The 19,476-nt window shown below is 46.5% G+C and overlaps 1 protein-coding gene across 1 annotated transcript in view; it reads right to left on the reverse strand.

Annotated features, from left to right (window-relative positions):
• The window catches only part of UFL1 (UFM1 specific ligase 1), a 332,333-nt gene that overhangs the window by 13,696 nt on the left and 299,161 nt on the right, over positions 1–19,476 (reverse strand). The window contains exon 17 of the mRNA XM_085611135.1: positions 9,060–9,145. Within this exon, the coding sequence (XP_085467261.1) occupies positions 9,060–9,145 (86 nt within the window). The remainder of the gene's footprint in view (positions 1–9,059; positions 9,146–19,476) is intronic.

The following is a 19,476-nucleotide window of genomic DNA, read 5'->3' on the forward strand; positions in this document are numbered from 1 at the left end:
GGCAGGACCAAAGTTCACAAACAAAGTGTCCCCCTTCCGGAAGGACTCCGCCTCATGCAAATACCGCAACAAAGTCTACCAAACAATGCAAACGACAGTCCTCATCCGAGGAAGGATCAGGACAAAACTCAGGTAAAATCACCTCCCAACGGAGATGAAGTCGAATTAACCTTAGGAACAAAGGACAGACCCGGCACCATCCGATCAGAAAGGATACTTACAGGACAAAGCCTCCATTTCACCCAACCTCCTAGCTGAAGTGATGGTGACCAGAAAACAGGCCTTAAAAGTCAACAGCTTTAACTCCAGCCCCTCGAGGGGCTCAAAAGGAGGGCCCGAAAGGACATCCAAGACAAGCTGCAAATTACAAGAAGGAAAGGAACGCACAGGCAGAGGAAACAGGTTAATAAGACCCTGAGAAAACAGGCATCAGGCCCTCGTCATCCTGCAAATTACACCAGGACCCCCGTAAAGCCTGAATGGCCCCCACTGCACCCGCTAAGAAGTCACCGATAAATCCAAATAGGTTCCATCCTGCATGAACTGCATCACCAAAAAGAGGTCAGCCACAGTAGGATCAACCTCCTTACCAGCACACCAGGACGAAAAAGCTTGCCAATGCCTAGCATAAGAGAGAAGTGGAGAGGACCTACAAGTAGCCTGCAATGGCACTGCCAAATGGTCAGGGACACCCAAACCAGGCCCATCAGCCGTTCAACCACCAGGCAGTCAGGTGTAACTTCCTTAAGGAGCCCTGGGGAAGTGCTATAAAAATCAATGGAGAAAGAAACTATGTTCTGATTGAAAAAGAAGCATAAGCCATCAAATTCAAATCCTTAAGATATTACCTGGATGGCCGTGAATTCACTTTGTTTACAGACCATGCACCCCTTGAGTGGCTTTTGTGTAACAAAGGGCAAAATGACCTGATTTTAAGATGGTTCCTTGCTTTGCAACCGTTCAGATTCACCACTATACATTGTAGAGGAAAGACACAAACCAATGCTGACTTCCTCTCTAGATACCCACTTGAACCTTTTCTTGTAAACAAGAAAGTTAGGGAAGGGGGATGTCAGAAGGCACTCGATACCGGACCTCCAAGAGCCGCCCCCTTACCTCAATCTGCAGCTGATGTCATAGGGGCCGGAGATCAATCACTCAGTTACCCGGATAACTCTTGGTCCGGGACCTCTTCCTTACAGAAACACGGAGGTGTGCCAGACGTCAACCAATCAGACCGGGAGCAGCAAGAAGAAAAGGCAGAACAGGAAGGAGAACGTGGTGACGTCGCGAAACCCAGAAGGCGGAAGAGAGAGGAGTCGCGAGGAAACGAGGATACAGATCTGGAGAACACGCACAGAGACGAGCCGAGGAGTCCGGGAGAACCACAGAAGGAGTCACGGAGGACGAGGAGTGGTGCGAGGAGTGGTGGATTCCCCCCAGGGAGGACGTAAACGCTGCCGTAACTCAGGAGAGTTACGGCTTGGACGGTGAGTGACACCGCACACAAGCCTAAGGCTCAAAGAGACAGGAATCGGGTGGGAGTTTGAGGGAGTGGGAAGGACGGGCGGGCGGGATGGTACGGGCCACTAAAACCACTTGGGCACTATTCTAAGGAGCAGTTGTGTGGGCTTTTGGGCACCATTTCATTAAGTTCTGCCGCCCCCCTTTTAATTCTGCCTACTTTCTCACCTCCCCTTCCCGTGACATAATCCTTGAGGTCTAAATGATTAAGAGAGAGAAGTATCTGCTCTGTTCTAAGGAGACGGTGTGCTGCGCATCCTCTCTGCCAGTTCCTGGCCATAATTTTCCATGCACCGGGTGTGGTGACGGTCTCCGGCGTAACGCTATATACCCTAAAAATCCTGGTAGTGCGGAGTACTTACCGTCCTCTTTTGTCTCTGTCCTCGAGCTTCCTGGGGGTCGACGGACATACTGAACAATCCTCATCAAGACCACGGAAGAGACAAACCAAGGGACGGAGGTCAACTTCCAAGACTACGCACAGAGGATATACTGTTCCCCAACTTAAGCCTCCTAGCTTCTATTTCTGCCCATCCCTCCCACAGTGGCGTCGTGCGGCCCCACGTCCGTCGTTGGCATCATGGTCGCTGAGATGACGTCGCGGTAGCTACTTAGACGCCGCCCTCGCGCGCCGACGTCAGTTCTGTACACGACTTTCCGCGCCAGGAACGCAGAGCCATGCAAGATACTGAACACTGGTGCATTGAAACTAGGGCCCTGAAAGGGATGACCTTAACCCTAGAAATCAGTTCGCAGAATGGGGAGGATGGGTGTGGCGGTAAGGAATCTATCACTAACTAATGTTTCTTACAGATATATCGTTACCAAAGGTAAGTAACTTGTTCATCTGAAATAAACACGTTAGAGATAGATTCCTTACCTTAGAATAGATACCTCAGCAATACCAACCCTGGTGGTGGGTCTGCGAACCAAGATCACACCAGGAAGTCCCGGAGAGCAGAACGGCCAAAGAAGCAGTCTCTCCGGACTTGGCTGTCCAGGCAATAGTGCTTAGTAAAAGTGTGCAACAAGGCCCACGTAGCACCTTGACATATGTCTTGTAAGGGGATACCACGTCCCAATGCCGTAGTGGCAGGCGTCCCTTGGGGGAATGGGCGCACAGCCCCACCGGAGGCTCCTTTTTCTCCAGAGAATAACAGGCTTTAATACACAAGACAACCCATCAGGAGAGAGTCCGCCTACGTAGCCAACAAAGAGCTGGTCATCCACCCCGAATTGTTGTGTGCGATCGATGTGAAATGAGAGCGCACGTGTTGGGTCCAGACGGTGGAGTTTCTCTTCCTCTCTAGAAGGATGCGGAGGCAGAAAGAAGGTGGGAAAAGTGATAGTCTGCCCAATGTGAAAGGCAGTGACAACCTTTGGCAGAAAGGATGGACGTGTTCTGAGCACAACCTTGTCCGGATGGACATAGTGAAAAGGAGGTTTGCAAGAAAGAGCCTGGAGCTCACTCACTCTCCTAGCAGAGGTGATGGCAACGAGGAAAGCAGCCTTCAAAGTTAACAAAGAGGACAGTTGTGAAGTGGCTCAAAGGGAGTGCACATTAAATATGTGAGAACCAGGTTCAAGTCCCACTGTGGCATTACGAAAGGAAAAGGAGGGAAAAGATGAGTAATGCCTTTGAGGAATCTATTTACAACAGGGGACTTGAAAAAAGAGGGCTGATCAGGAAGCCTAAGAAAGGCTGAAATAGCCGAAAGGTAGCCCTTTATAGTGCCCAGAGCAGAGCCCTGCTGGGCCAAAGAAAGAAGGAACAAAAGGACTTCTGAAAGAGGGATAGAAAGGGGATCCAGAGCCTTTGCTGTGCACCATCCCACAAACTTGCTCCACCTGCAGGCGTATACGAACTTAGTGGAGGGACGTCTGTCTGCCAGAATGACATCACAGACTTCAGGAGGCAAGTCGAAAGGAATCGACTGCCACCGCTCAATCTCCACGCAAAGAGGTGGAGACTGGACAGATTCGGGTGGAGGACCGTCCCCTTCTGCTGCGACAGAAGATCCTCCCGAAGTGGCAGTCAGATCGTGGGATCGATGTTCATACTCAGTAGCTCGGGATACCAAACTCTTCGCTCCCAGTCCAGAGCCACAAGAATGACTTGTGCCCGGTCACGCCTGATCTTCTTCAGCACTCTGGGCAGAAGTGGTATAGGCGGAAAGGCGTACAACAGACTGCAACTCCACTCGCGACGAAAAGTCACCCAACGAGAGCCACCTTGGAAATTCCAACACGCAGAACTGCTGAAAGTGCGCATTCTCTTCGGTGGCAAATTGATCTAACCAAGGCTCTCCTCAGTGTTCAAAGAGACCTTGCCCCACCTCCGAGTGAAGATGCCATTCGTGATCCATCATGCACCTGCGGCTGAGTTCATCCGCCCTGGCGCTCAGTGAACCTGCCAAGTGTTGAACCACCAGGGAAATGCCCTGATGTTCCAGCCATGTCCAGAGGCGCAGGGCCTCCTGACATAGGGTCAACGACCCCACACCGCCAGGCTTGTAATACAGGACGGTGGTGTTGTCTGGGAACACCTGCACTAGTCTTCCCTTGACAGAGGGTAGGAATGCCTTCAGTGCAAGTCCGATCACCCGGAGTTACAGAAGGTTGATATGGATCCTGGACTCCGCAGGAGACCAGAGGCCTCTGATCTCCACCTCTCCCATGTGGCTGCTCAATCCCAGGAGGGACGCAGCCGTCACCACTGTGTGCGCTCCGGTTGGGGAAGGGAGAGGGATCTGCCATTGACCCAATGCTGGTTCATGAGCCACCACTGCAATTGTTGTGCAGTGCCCTCAGAGATCTGGATGTAATCGGACAGGGTTCCCTGATGCTGCGCCCACTGGAACTTCAGGTCCCACTGCAGAGCCGGCATATGCCATCTGGCATGATCGACCAGCAGGATGCAGGAGGCCATGAGGCCCAGCAGCCTCAGGGTCATCCTGACCGAAACCCAGGGTAGAGGCTGAAAGATCGGAATCAGAGCCTGAACATCCTGGACTCGCCGTTCGGGAAGAACGACCCGAAAGTGCGTCGTATCCAGAACCGCTACAATGAAGAGGAGCTTCTGAGAGGGAATCAGGTGCGACTTCGGCACATTGATGGAGAACCTCAGCAAATGCAGGAGGTCGGCCGTAGTCTGGAGGTGGGAGCCAGTCGTTGAGATAGGGGAAGACTGGAACCCCTGATCTGCACAGATGAGCTGCGACCACCGCCATCACTTTCGTGAACCCCGGAGGGGCGCTGGTAAGGCCAAAGGGGAGTACGGTAAACTGAAAGTGCTCGTGGCCTACCGTAAACCGCAGGTAACGCCAGTGGGCCGGCAGGACGGGAATGTGGAAATATGCATCCTGCAGGTGCAACGCTACCAACCAGTCTCCAGGGTCAAGGGCAGACAAGACCTGAGCCAGAGTTAACAACTTGAACTTCTCCTTCCGGAGGAAGCGATTGACGTCCCTGAGGTCCAAGATAGGACGCAGGCTCTTGTCCTTAATGGGCACCAGAAAGTAGTTAGAATAACAACCATGTCCTACTTCTGGCGCAGGAACACGCTCAATGGCCCCCTTGGCCAAGAGGGCTGCGACTTCCTGTTGAAGAAGCGCCAAGTGATCCCCCGACATGCGGTGGTACCGGGGTGGCATGGCTGGAGGGGTAGTCTCGAAGGGGCCCGAAGTGATGGTGCACCAGTGGGGGAGGTGATGGCGAATCCTACCACCCACTAGCATTTGATGGGCCTGTAAAACCGGCCCCCTGACCCGGCTCGGCGGGTCCCACGTCCCCGCTGAGACTGTTGCTGCGCAGGCCTGTGGCTCTGAAGCGAACGTGTTGGGCACCTCTTCCATGGCAACAAAAAGAGCGAAAAGCAGAAGGTGGAGGAGGGCGCGTGGCGGAAAGGCCCAAGGACTTGGCCGTAGCCCGCGAGTCCTTAAAGCGCTCCAACGCACTGCTTTGTTGCCGAAAAGGCAAATGCCATCAAAGGGCATGTCCATCAGAGTGTTCTGAACATCCCCAGAAAAAACAGTTGTTCTCAGTCTGGTGTGGCGACGGAGCGCCACTGTTGTGGAAATCGCTCCGCCCAACGAGTCGGTGGTGTCAAGGCCACAACGAATAGTGTACTTGGCTGCATCCCTCCCTTCGGCAATAGCTTGAGAGAGCACTGTCCGGGCCTCCTCCGGACATTGAGGCAGCACACGCACCACTGTATCCCACACAGAGTGGAAATAACGGCCCATGCGGCATGCGGTGTTCACAGACCGCAGCCCTGAACTGGCAGAAGAAAACATCTTCTTACTGAAATGCTCCAGTTTCTTGGATTCCCTGTCCGGTGGTGCGGTAGGGAATGCGCTCGGGATGCAGAGGCTTGGGCAACCAAGCTCTCAGGGGTGGGGTGTTGGGAAAGGGGGTCACCCACGGCCGGGCAATGGCGTCGGGCCACGTTCCTATCCACAGGAGCCCCTGTGGTGGGCCTGGACCAGGTGCCCAAAAGAACTTCCGAAAATGCATTGATAAAAGGCAGCAGTGGCTCCGAAGAGGTAGCTGCCGGCTGAAGCACTTCTGTCAGGAGGTTAGTCCTGACGGCCACTGTAGGGAGCTCAATGTGGAGGGCCTCGGCCACCCTACGCAACACCACTGCGTAACTTGCACGCTCCTCCGTAGCTACGGTAAGAGGAGACGGCATGCCAAGGTCAGGAGAGGTTTCAAGACCACTGGCAGCCCCCAGCTCCTCTGCCCAGTCCGGGTCCATCTCACATTGTGCTGCGAGAGGATCCTCAGACTCCTCCCAGTTCCCCCCCTTCCTCCGAAGGCTGATAAACAGGCTGAAAATAAGGAGGGCGGACATAGGAATAGAAATCCCCCCATCGGCGTCGAGTGACGCCGGTCCACATCGGGGCTGAAACCAGTGGCAACGTCGTCCGGTGGGCTGGGCGACGTTGGAAGTGGTGCCGGTGAGGTCGGCGTCACAAGGTCAACCGACGTCTACCGGGATCCAGGCCATGATCCATGGGGGTCCTGTGGCTCCGGGGCCGGAGCCAACAGCGATGCCAGAGTCGCCGGCAGTAATTAGCTAGGACCCCCAGTCGGGCCCAAAGGTGCACCGGCGGGGCCCGACGGCCCAAAGAGGCGAGCCATGGCTGACAGAAATTCCTGCAGCAGGACCGGAGTCGCCGACAACCCGGGAAGGGCAGGTAGGCCGGCGGCAACTGCATAGGATCAGCAGGAGCCGCGGGGGAGGCACCACCTGCACCCTCAGCCGCGACGGGAAGTCAGAGAGCAACAGCGCTTCGTCGACTTCTTTGAGTGCTTCATCTTATCTGACCCAGAGTGCGAAGACTTCGATCCCGATGAACGGTGGTGGCAGCTCCACGACCGGTCCCTAGACCAGCCACGGGACCCGGACCTTAAACGGCATGGAGCCGACTGCCTGACTTATAGCAAATTTCGGGACCGCTCCCGCAAAGTCTTCGGCGACATGGCCCGGCAGTCGGAGCACGACTTGGGGTCGTGGGCGCAGTCCAGGCAGTAAAGACACACGCGGTGCGGGTCAATCACCGACATCATTCGATGACAGTCCCCGCAGGTCTTGAAGCCGGACATCCCTACTGCACCAGGAGTCGATCGACTCAAAAAATAGAGACAAAAAAAACTCAGTCAGAAAGTGACTGGGGATACTGTTCTCTTCGGATCTGGGCTTGCTGGCGTGGAAAAAGAAAGAACTGACGTCAGCGCGCGAGGCCTGCATCTAAGTAGCTGCAGCTACGTCATCTCGGCGACCACGATGCCAACGATTGACGCGGAGCCGCACGATGCCACATTCCGATGCGTAGGGGTACTGCTGCCAAAAACTTTCCGGATCCAGTCTGACGCCTGGGGATAATTCTAAGGTAAGGAATCTATCACTAACGCGTTTCTTTCAGATGTAATATTGCGTTATGGCTTTTAGGTGACAACAAGAAAGATTCTTCTTTATGAGGTTGTGTATGAAAGGTGTTTTTGGTGCCATGATCAAAGATTTGTGTTTTGGATAGAAACCGTTTGCTTGTAAATAATGACAGTCACAGATAGAAGTAGTGATTTTGTTCAGCTTGAATGCATTTAAAATCTGCTATATCAGTTTCTGGGGCATATGTGATTTACGGAAAGTTAGGCAATCATTGGTAAAGGTACTGCTGCTGTACTTACAAAACGGGGGAAGTAGATACTACTGCAAGCTCAGTGAACTGCCAAGTATCCCTTTCTTAGGGACTGATTTTCAAGGATACCAAAGTAAAGAAATCAGTGAATAGAGAGTGGTGTGGCGTACAACACCCAGTTCAGCTAGCACATGTATCACTCACAATAAGAATAATGTCCAAGCAGAGATATTCTTTGAAGAAAAAGATATAAGATTTTATTAACATTAAGATGTTATGCTTAGTAACGTGAACACTTTTTTTTTGCATAAATAGTACTTCCATAGGCATATGTAGTTACTTGCTAAAACACTAAGCAATGCAACCTCTTGCACAGCAGTGCAGAAAAACATGTTGCATACAAAAAAATAACCATGTAAAACCAAGTCAAAAAACCTTTTCTGCAGACAGTAAAAAATTCAACAGAACAATGTCCTGCCCACGTTACAACCTCTCCTGTTTGCAGTTATCAGCTCTGTAATGTGTATTAACCAAGTTATTCACTTTAGCAGAAAAAGGTTTATACATTGAACTTTTAACCATTGGAATACAATTTTGCCTTTTAGAGATTATTAGACAACTCCTTTAGCACTTTACTTGAAATGTGTTGTAAAGTACTCTCTTTCTCTCTGATGGAACCTTGCATCTTTCACACAAAGCAAAACAGAAAGTGCATTATTAGTCTATCTTGTTCAAATGCATGTTGATGCTTGTGTAAAATATGTATATTTAAATTGCTTATAAAAATACAAAATGAAGCCACAGAAGCTCAGGAACTATTCTGGACTGAGTGATCTTTAGGAATGCTCTTTTGAGGCATCCAATACATACCACTGTGGACTATTTTTATTTATGTGTTAACATTATATTTATATATATTTTAGAATAGGAGTGAGGGACCATTAAGCCACTGGTGATCAGATGCTCTCCTCACCGCCCAGAAAAGCATGCATTACAATTCTAAAAAGCATAGGGAACACATTTAAAGTGTTATTTTGTTCCCCCTCCCCTCTGGTTTGATTTATAATTAGTTAACTTGTGTAGTTTGGATGATAATTGTATGTTAAGTCACAGAGGTAGGTAGTCACCTTTTGGCATGGCTCTATAACATGCTCCTCCTATTATATTTACTACCTACGGAGGCTCTAATGGTCAGTAGCTACATGGGTTTAAAGTACATAGCCAAGAAGTCTCATTTATGCAATTTCAAGTAACATGGAAATTATGTTCTCAAAGACTGCCATTGCATTACAGGAGAAGACATTGAAGATAAAAAGCACAGTACCAAGCAACACGACTCAACTGAGTTCATACTGATCCTTATACTGTTGTTATAGAAAAAAGTGCCATTACCTTTCTTTTTTCTTGTCTCCTTTCTTCAACATTATGCTACAGGCATCTGCTGCAGAGTCCAGACATGTTATAAAGTCTTCTAAACTCTATAAAGCAATAACAATGCAGTGTATTAATTCAGTGATAATAAATATGTCATATTAAAAACGACATAATTATCTAGAAATACCCATAAAAGATAACTAGCAATGGTGATAATACCCCAAAACATTACTTTGAAGCCATAACAAGTTTTTCTTCTCTAGAGATTAACCTTCTAAACACAACCTTGAAATGAATCAAGATAAATCACAAGAAAGGTTTCCTTAGATGTGAACACAGAACGCTAAGTTTAGCAGATTACCAACAATCTCGCCTTAAATGCCACTAAAGTTGATGGGTATATTGCTTTCACGAGTAGGAAGCAACACAGAAAAATCTTGCATCAAATATCCTAGCTGTAGTCTTTTGACGCAACTAGATATACACACAAAAAAGAGAACAAATGATATACAAGTGCCAATGTTTTGCAAAGATTTTGGGGTTTCACAAATACACTAAGAAGTCACCTGGAAATCTAATCAAGTTGTCGATTTGTATTTTTCCACACTTGCTCTTTCTAAAAATAACAAACACAAATACATCCATAAATCAATCCTTTCCCTCAGTACCCAAAACATATAGAGATGCCTGAGGATTTTTTGCAACTTATTTAGTGTGATCAACAATAAAGTGGGCAAGCTGGCAGTGTAGAACGATTGGCAATAATTGGTAACACCCACAAGTTACTATGTTGCGAGTACTGACCAAGTTCTCTGAAGCTTAGCTTCCTCCTAGAGGTATAGGAAGTACAAACATGTTTCCATCATTAAGGCAGAACAAATAATAAAAAAAAAAAATCAAAAATGCTATCATATGTTTCCACAGTGTTCCGTTAATATAAATCTGCCATCTGTGCACTCTAGTGACACTTTATTTACAAGATTGGAAAAGTGATAATCTGGTTAAAAAATTATTCAGTTATAACTTTGGAAAGAATACATGAATAGTAAGAATTTATCAAGAACTACACACACAGAGCTCAAAACTCTGTATAGGACTTCATAGAATGCAATTCTGGGATACAAAAATAACTATTGAGAATGAATTGAATTATTTGAGGATTCCATAATCAAACTTGGTAAATATTTAGTAAGGCTCTTGAAATTTTGAAAGGTGAAAAATTTGATATTTTCAGACCAGATTTCTGCAAAGTTTAAACAACTTGTGATGCAAGCCAAGGATTGGTATTCAATGCTTATTAAATATTATAAAGAGTGCCCAGCAATGCCCCACATGAAACCTGCAAACGTTGCCCACAAATAGGACTGTATCCTAAACGTTTAAAACAAGTTTTGTGGCAGTCGTTGCTGAAAAAGAGGTCTTGGTGATACTGTGTAATGCACTCTGTAGTTAACTGAATGAATGAATGTAATATTTAAGCGTGAAAATTACTTAGAAACGGGATGTCCTACAGCTAAAGGAAGAGGCATCATTTCCCCCAAAAATGTTTTCAAGAGTTTACTAAAAGTATGACAGCTAGTCAAGCCACAAGGGCTGGAGAGAAAGGCCTCCTAAAGTTTGGTAGTAATAACTGCAAGCATGGGCAGCAAGTATCGATCTGCTAAATATGGGAGCTGTCAGAAGGTTGGCAGCTCTTAAAAGCAGGGGCTTGGACGGAGGGTAATAAGTGAAGTCCTATTCCTGGGAGAAATACTGCAGAGGACTTTATGGCACAGACATTTTGATGATGATAATTTGTAATACAGGAATGTGTGTTAAGACCAGGAATAAGGTGGCTGCAGCGTTTTATCTACACTATAGTACAGACAAACGGTAAGAAGGAAGACTAATGTAAAGAGTTACAGTGGTGCAAAAAAGAAAGAATAAGGGTCTGAACTAGGTTTTGTGAAATTGAACTGGGAGAAAGTTAATGATTTTTCGGATCACTTAGAGAATGCAGAAGTACAATGAGGGTACATTATACATTTGGCCCTTCAAGGTTAGCAGGTTATCAAAAATGATCTCCAGGTTTTATACCAAGGGCATAGAGTTGGGGTGTTGGATGGAGTACTAACTGGCCATCAGTTGGGTGATTTTATGTTGGAACAACGAGTTCCTCTACCCCGCATTCCTTAACAAATCGGTCTCTAGTACAACCGCATCTTAACCACAAATTGCTTTACCACGAACGCCTTGACCACAAATTTTTATGGGCAAGGCATGCATGGTAAACGGCTATGCGTGGCCGAAGTTACCACCCTTCTCCCCTTCCCCCTGAGCGATAAATACAACCAGACATCCACTAATCCCTAAAAATAACCTCATCTCCCTCCCTGAGCCCTAAAAACAACCCCTTTAAAAAAATACCCAGAACCCCAGTGAAAATGTTCACAAACCCCCATCACCCCCTAAAAACTACCTGGAATCCCTCCACCACCTAAAAACTACCCTGAATCCCCCCCACCCCCTAAACACTACCCCAAACCCCCCACCCTCCAAAAGCTACCATGAACCACACCACCCCCAAAATCGACCCAGAACCCCCAACCCCTAAAAACTACCCCGAATGCCTACAACCCTAAAAACTACCCCAATCCCCCAACCCCTAAAAACCACCCGAACACCCCACCCCTGAAAAACTACCCCAAACCCCTCACCACTGAAAACTACCTGAACCCCCACCCCCTAAAAACGACCCCGAATGCCCCACCCCCAAATACTACCCCGAATGCCCCCACCCCCAAAACTACCCCAAAGCCCCTAAAAACTACCCCAAACCCCACCCCCTAAAACTACCCCAAAAGTCCACCACCCCAATAACTAACCAAAAGTCCCCCACCCCCAAAAACTACCTCAAACGCCTCCCACCCTCCAAAAACTACCCTGAACACCTCACCACCCCTAAAAACTACCATAAACACCCCCACCCCCATAAACTACACTGAACCCCAAGCCCCTAAAAATGACCCCAAAACCCCCACTCCCCTTGAAAACGACTTTGAAACCCCACTTACCTGTCTGCTTTCAGACACTCCTCTCTCCCCGTCCATCCCGAACACTAGACCGACTTTGCAAAGTCTTTGTTCGGGCTAGTCGTTTTTCGGCTTGCGGGTTTCCGGAACTCGTGGCTCTGGCCTCGTTGTTCCGGATGTTTCCCCAGTTGGGTGGCCAGGCTAAGGACATGCCAAAAACAATCACACCTCCAATTTATTGGTTGAATGGTAGTGAGTTGCCGTTAATCTAGCCGGTGACTGCCTTTAGGCATGCCTCAAACTGATTTTAGAAAATAGTCTTGTCCTCCTAAAGGGGAATGGCTTGCTGGGTTTCACCCACGTAAGCATATAATGTTAAGCCGAATCAGTGCAATAAAGCAGCTAATGAGGCAACACGAATGTTGAAAAGTTGGACCCGGGACAGAGTCCTGAAAGACCCAGCACTGAAGCTTGATCCAAACAGTGGTAGGGACACTGCCTGATATTTATCTCCCAAGAATGAGGCTAACCAGTTAATGGTGGTACCAGCCTATCCTCTATAGGCTAGCCCATTGAGTAGAATTATGTGAGACCTATCAAAGGTCACCGAGAGATGTCACAAAACTGGGGAAGCCTCATCCCTGGCATGCAGAATCACAAGAATATAATTCACAGCAGAGAATAAGATGGTCTTCCTGCTGGAAGCCCAGTTGATGAGTTTACAGCACTCGTTTTTATTGGTTTTCAGCATGATTGCACTCAGGTGAGTAAATCCGCAAGCAGACCTTGAGCGTTGGGTAACCTTTTCTTCACATATATACGGCCTGACCCAGGTCGGGAGAGGCACCGCTGCGTGATGCGGATCCGTCGCTGTTGGAGGCAATAGCGGTTAGCGGAGCAGGAGGAGCCGCAGAGATGCTTGTGTGGAAGCCGTGTTTTTAAGAACTGTACTTGCGAGACACCAGCAGCCCACATGGGTTTTATGATTGACTCCCAGTCCCAGAATGCTTGCGGATTTACTCACCTGAGTGCAATCATGCTGAAAACCAATAAAAACGAGGGAATATACTGGGCCCCACTTGGTGGTGTTTTGTGTGCAGCATACCTTTGAGAAAGGGCGTAGCCCGAAACGCATCAGGAGGGGCTTCGTTTGTGGGGCACAGGAGTGGATTTAAACCGCCAAGCTGTCCGGGGCTCATGTGGAGCCGTAATCAACAGTGAATTTTAAGCACCACCATCTGAGGATTTTAACACGGACTACACCTCCCAGAACACAACGTGATATCTCATTCAGAGTTGTCCAATCAGGACTCACGATATGATGTTAAAAGGAAGGTGTGGCCACATGTGTGCTTTTGACTGCATTCACCCTTTGAAAAAGAGAACTCTCGAAACGCGTCAGGGCTGTGGTCTGCTGTTTCATTGACCGGGTCAGCGCGACTGTTTTACCGAATAAAGCTGTTGGGAAAAGCTCTTCTGTGTTCGAGTGCAGCCCAATTGTTGGACCTTCCCGAGAGCAAGATATTGATGCGGCCGTCCTGCCGCAGGGCTGCACCACTTCGTAATGGGGGCCACGGAGTTCCTAATCAGGAGGGGCTTCGTTTGTGGGGCACAGGAGTGGATTTAAACCGCCAAGCTGTCCGGGGCTCATGTGGAGCCGTAATCAACAGTGAATTTTAAGCACCACCATCTGAGGATTTTAACACGGACTACACCTCCCAGAACACAACGTGATATCTCATTCAGAGTTGTCCAATCAGGACTCACGATATGATGTTAAAAGGAAGGTGTGGCCACATGTGTGCTTTTGACTGCATTCACCCTTTGAAAAAGAGAACTCTCGAAACGCGTCAGGGCTGTGGTCTGCTGTTTCATTGACCGGGTCAGCGCGACTGTTTTACCGAATAAAGCTGTTGGGAAAAGCTCTTCTGTGTTCGAGTGCAGCCCAATTGTTGGACCTTCCCGAGAGCAAGATATATATATATATATATATATATATATTCTACTGGCGGTCGCCAGTAGATAGTTAGGACCTATTTTCCATAGGAAATCCGCAACATTGTATTTGGAATAACTTTGGCGCCGATTGACGAAATTTTCAAAACTTTTGGCCAGCTCCGGTCCACTCCTAACCTGAAAGTTTCACGGTGATTCGTCAAGCGGGGGCTGAGAAAAAAGGGGGATCCCAAAACGCGTTTTCCCCATGCAATTTCCCATAGGACCTTTAGCTACAGCCCGAAATGCTGAACGGAATTAACCAAATCTGGCAAAGAGGTAGTCCTTAGTTCAGACTCGTGCCTTTTGCATAAATGGTGTAAATCTGTTCAGTAGTTCCTGAGAAAATGACATTTAAAAGTACATATATATCTATGGCCTCGGAGGATCCGCACACCCTATGCGCACCCAGCGCGCACACTGCCATGCACGAACTGTATTCTAATTGGCTGTCAACACTCCAAATCAGGAAGTGTTGGCAGCCATCTTGTGCCTCGGTAGAACCGAGCAAACGCGCCCTGTGGCTCGTTTTAAGTTGGGGAATTAATTCTCTTTCAATACTGAGGGTCCATGAGGGTCAAATAGCCCAACAGGTATCTCCAGTATGCACCAGGGAGCTGAGTTGCAGACAGGTGTTCAGAGGCCATGCTCCTTTTTACACCTCGCTGCAACGCAGCTCTGTGGCGCTTACTGGAGGTACCTAGTGGGCTAGTTTGACCCTAGGGACCCTTAGGATTGAAGGGGACTTAATCTCTCAACTTAGAACGGTGACAGGGTGCGTTTACACAGTGGTGAAGGGAGGGGACGGGGCCTGACGTGATGTGTGCAAACACGCCCTGTGGTACGTTTTAAGTTGGGGAAAAAATTCCACTTCAAACATGAGGGACCATGGGGGTCAAGTAGCCCACCAGGTGCTTCCAGGAAGCGCCTCTGTGCTGCGTTGCAGAGAGGTGGTGCAGGCCGTGCCCCTTTTGACATCTCTCTGCTACGCAGCTCTGTGGCGCTTACTGGATGTACTACGAATTCAGATTTACTCACCTGTTCTCAAGAGAGACCTCAGTGCTGCATCTTTGAGCCCAGTACTGATCCTGTAAATTAATTCTAACCATACTTACCAGTAACTTGAATTTCCTTCCATAGGCTAACATTGACAGGTTTCACTTGAAAATTCTTCTAAGTGTGGAGTTTTGGAACTTTAAAATATTCCTATAAAATCAGCAGAACTACGAATTCCGATTTACTCACCTGTTATCAGGAGAGACCTCAGTGCTGCATCATTTAGCCCAGTACTGACCCTGAAAAGTAATTCTAACCGTACTTACCAGTAACTTGTATTTCCTTCCATAGGAATCCATTGTCTGGTTTTCAGCAGAAAAGTTTCTAAGTGTCTATTTTCACAAACTAAAAATATTCCTTAAAAATCGCCTATATGACAAACGCATTCTTTCAACTGTTTACAGGAGATGCACCAGTGCTGGATCCAGGATCCACCACTGAGTACGAAAAAGTGACGATCACACTACTTATCTGCTAAGTGAATTTCCTGCCATAGGATAACATTGGTGATTCCATGTGAAAATATTTCTAAGTGTCAACTTTTAAAATACAATAATATTCCTTAAAAATCACTACTGTAACCAAAACGCTTTTACTCAACTGTTTACAGGAGATGTCCAAGGACTGAATCTAGGATCCAGTCCTGTGGTTAGAAAAGTAATCCATAAAGTAACTAATTGCATTTAACTAGAAATTCACATTGAGCTCAATGGTGCATTGTTTGAAATTGTGTTGCCCATTGCAACAACTGTAACTACTGTACTTAAAAGTCTATTGCTTATTTGCAAAGTATTTAAACTAAAGTAATTCATTCTAAGAAAGTACATTTTGTAATGTAATGTATGATGTAATTATAATGTAATTTAAAAAATAAAATATCTAAAAATAAATAGTTAAAAAAATTTAGGAAATCAGTATAAAAAAATCAATATAACAATACATACATTTGAAAATTGTCATTTACAAAACCATTGAAATTCACTAAAAAAACCATAGGTTTCAGGCACGTTATAGTTAGGAATTAGCATTTAAAAAACCTTAGAAATTCACTGAAAAAAACATAGGTTTCAGGTGCGTTATAGTTAGTTGGACATTTCTCTCGTACAAAACCATTGAAATTCTCCCGTTATAGTTAGTTCAGCTAAGTAACTCGCACGCCCGCAATGCACTGCTGATGACATCACATATTACATCACTCATGACATGGTCAGTGACATCACTCATGACATTACTGATGACATCTCAAATGACATCACTGATTACATCATCCTTGTGATAGAGTGGCAGACCTCCTCTCACCATAATAGAACCTTTGATACACACACTCAAAAATAGAAACTAACATTTTCAAATGAATGGACATAGCAATACCGCTTACAACACACCAATTCAGTAATTCCAAGATCTACACACACATCCACTCATTCACCAACAGTCCTATACAGTCACTCATACATGTACTCACTCATCATATATACTTACACACCTATACATCCTGTTACACAGTGACACTCATCCATAGAGTTACTCAGACACATAGTCACACATGCAAACAAAGTATCAAACATCCATTACATTGCATATATAGTTATACACACACCACCACACCTACTGCTACAGAAACTTACACATACTTACTCTCTTAAACAATCACTTATAGAAACACAGACTAATTTATACAGGAACTCTTCCAATCTCTCACTCTCACATATACTCACTTATATACACCAATACTCACAGATACTAGTTTAAAACATATGTAGTTACTCATAAAGAAACTATTGAGACAGTCATTCACTCACTAACACACCCATACACACACTCATCCACCCATACAGTTTTGCACACATGCTGTCTTCAACACATACCAACAGTGAGTCACTCATTCATGCATCTATGCACTGTGTAATACCCCCCCACCGAACAATACAGACACGCAGACACTCATAATGATACTCAAAAAACCAACTAATAACCTAGATAGACACTCATGTAGCTACTCAACAACCCATGCAGTCACTTATACACAAAGTGAGAGACTGATACAGATATTTACATATTTAAAGATTACTTACTAACCCATGCATTCACTAAGATACACTTAGTCAGTTATTGTATCAATTTTCGCCCCAAAAATTCATCCAATTAGACACTTATATACCCATTTATTCTTCCATCGACCTTGAGATATACATATATAAAACATATTTGATTTTCAGAAAAACACACATTCAGTGGATGATGTCATCAGTGATGTCCTGAGTGATGTCACGGACCATGTCATGAGTGATGTAATATGTGACGTCATCAGCAGTGCATTGCGTGCGCGCGAGTTATAGTTAGCTGAACTAACTATAACTGGGGAATTTCAATGGTTTGGTATGAGAGAAATGTCCAACTAACTATAACGCACCTGAAACCTATGGTTTTTTCAGTGAATTTCTAAGGTTTTTTAAATGCTAATTCCTAACTATAACGTGCCTGAAACCTATGTTTTTTTTGGTGAATATATATATATACATGTATCTCCTACTGGTGGTCGCCAGCAGGTAGTTATAGTTAGGACTGAAGTTTCCATAGGAAAAGCATTTTTTGTTTTGTCAATAACCTTGGCAATGCTTGACGAAATTTTCAAAACACCTCCCCTTGTTGGTTCAGCTGCTATGGGTGAACGCTTCGGGTTGATCCGCCAAGCGGTGGGCGATTTTAACATGACTACAGCTGGAACCTCTGGACAGAATTCCACCAAATTTGGCTGGAAAGCTAGATGTTGGTCCAGAAAGCGTGCTTTCAGTGATTTGGTGTGAATCCGTTCAGTAGTTTCAGAGATATTTAAGTTTAAAAAATATGATATCTGGGAGCCCAACAGCCTACTGAAATTGGATTGGCTGCCAACACTTCAACCAGGAAGTGTTGACAGCCATCCTGGGACTTGATTGGACCAATTCCCACAAAAAAATTTATAAAAAAAGAAAAAGAAAAAAGAAAAGGGGGAAGGGTAGAAACACCCTGACCCCGTAGACCTCTTAGGGGTGGGCCAGGGGGAGGTGGTCCCACTGGGCCAAAAATAGAATTTTCTTTTACATTTTTCAGTGGTATCTGCAGATCCGGTCGTATTGCTTTAAAAAAAAAAAAAAACACAAAGTGTGGGCACCCTCGTTTCGATCATTATGGGACCCAGGGTGGGCCAGGTCCTGGGGAATGAGGGTGATAATAAAGGAGGGGGCCTTATGGACCCCCTCCTAGGCATTAGAAAAGCCCCAGGGACCACCACCTCCCTGGGACACTGAACAATAGATATGCAGGGGCACTCAGGCTCCCCCCCCCCAGCCCCGGGGACCACCACCTCCTTGGGCAGTAAATCTAAATAAGGGGCGGGGAGCTGCTGCCCTAGGGACCACCACCTCCCCAAGGCAAAATGTATATATTTGTATTAAGCAGCCTAAATTCCTGCGCATGGTCAATATCAAACAATTTCTTTTTCTCTGCATTTACATCTTGAAAAGTTACCTGGAATCCTTGACGGAGGTATTTGCATCCTTGCTTTTCTTTAGCTCAATACCTCATGTAGTGTCTGACAAGGAGGTTCTTTCTCCTCATTTGCTGCATAGACGAGTGATCGTGTTCTGCCCTTTTATAAACAAAAAAGTATGTAAACGTGCCTACAAACCCTGCCTTTTGGCCCCACCCCGTATACATTAGCGGTATACATCTTCCCGCCCTTTCCCAGGATGATGGCCAGCTTTCTAAAACGACCCCTAGAGCTCTTCCAGCACGTTGGGAAAGTTACATACACATGGTCACTGGAGACATTTCTTTGGCATCATTTACGCAGCTGTATTGTAGGAAATACACTATACGTTTACCCAACGAGGTAGCACTTATTAATGCGCCTATAAAAAGTACTCCAGTTGAGTACAGGTGTTGCACAAAACGGTGGTCTTTTCTTGGATAATTATGCAGAATAGGATTAATTCTGGCACGATGCTTGTGTCATAAAAATTAAACCTCAACAGGAAGCACTTAAAGCAAGACAGCAGGCGTCTGAGTTTAAGCTCCACTTCAGTAACTGAAATAAGCAGCCTAACTTGGTGCAGGCCAGACAAATCTTTTTTTAAGCCGCATTTACATGGTGAAAAGTGCATACCGGGCCCTTTAGTTAAAAAAATAAATAAATAAAAAGGTCGGGCCCTGGGGTATGGGGTACTCGGGCCAAAATCAGCACAGGAGGGGGACCGCTGGCCCCCCTCCCTCTACTTAAAAAACATTTTAAAAAGGCTGGGCCCTGGGGGATGGGGTACCCGGGGGCTGAAATCTGCTGGGGAGGAGGTCTGTGTGATTTAGAGTGCTGAGGCCCAGGGATCCCAGGTCCT

The sequence above is a fragment of the Triturus cristatus genome, chromosome 6, assembly GCF_964204655.1.
Source record: "Triturus cristatus chromosome 6, aTriCri1.1, whole genome shotgun sequence".
In the NCBI taxonomy this organism is placed as follows: Eukaryota; Metazoa; Chordata; class Amphibia; order Caudata; family Salamandridae; genus Triturus; species Triturus cristatus.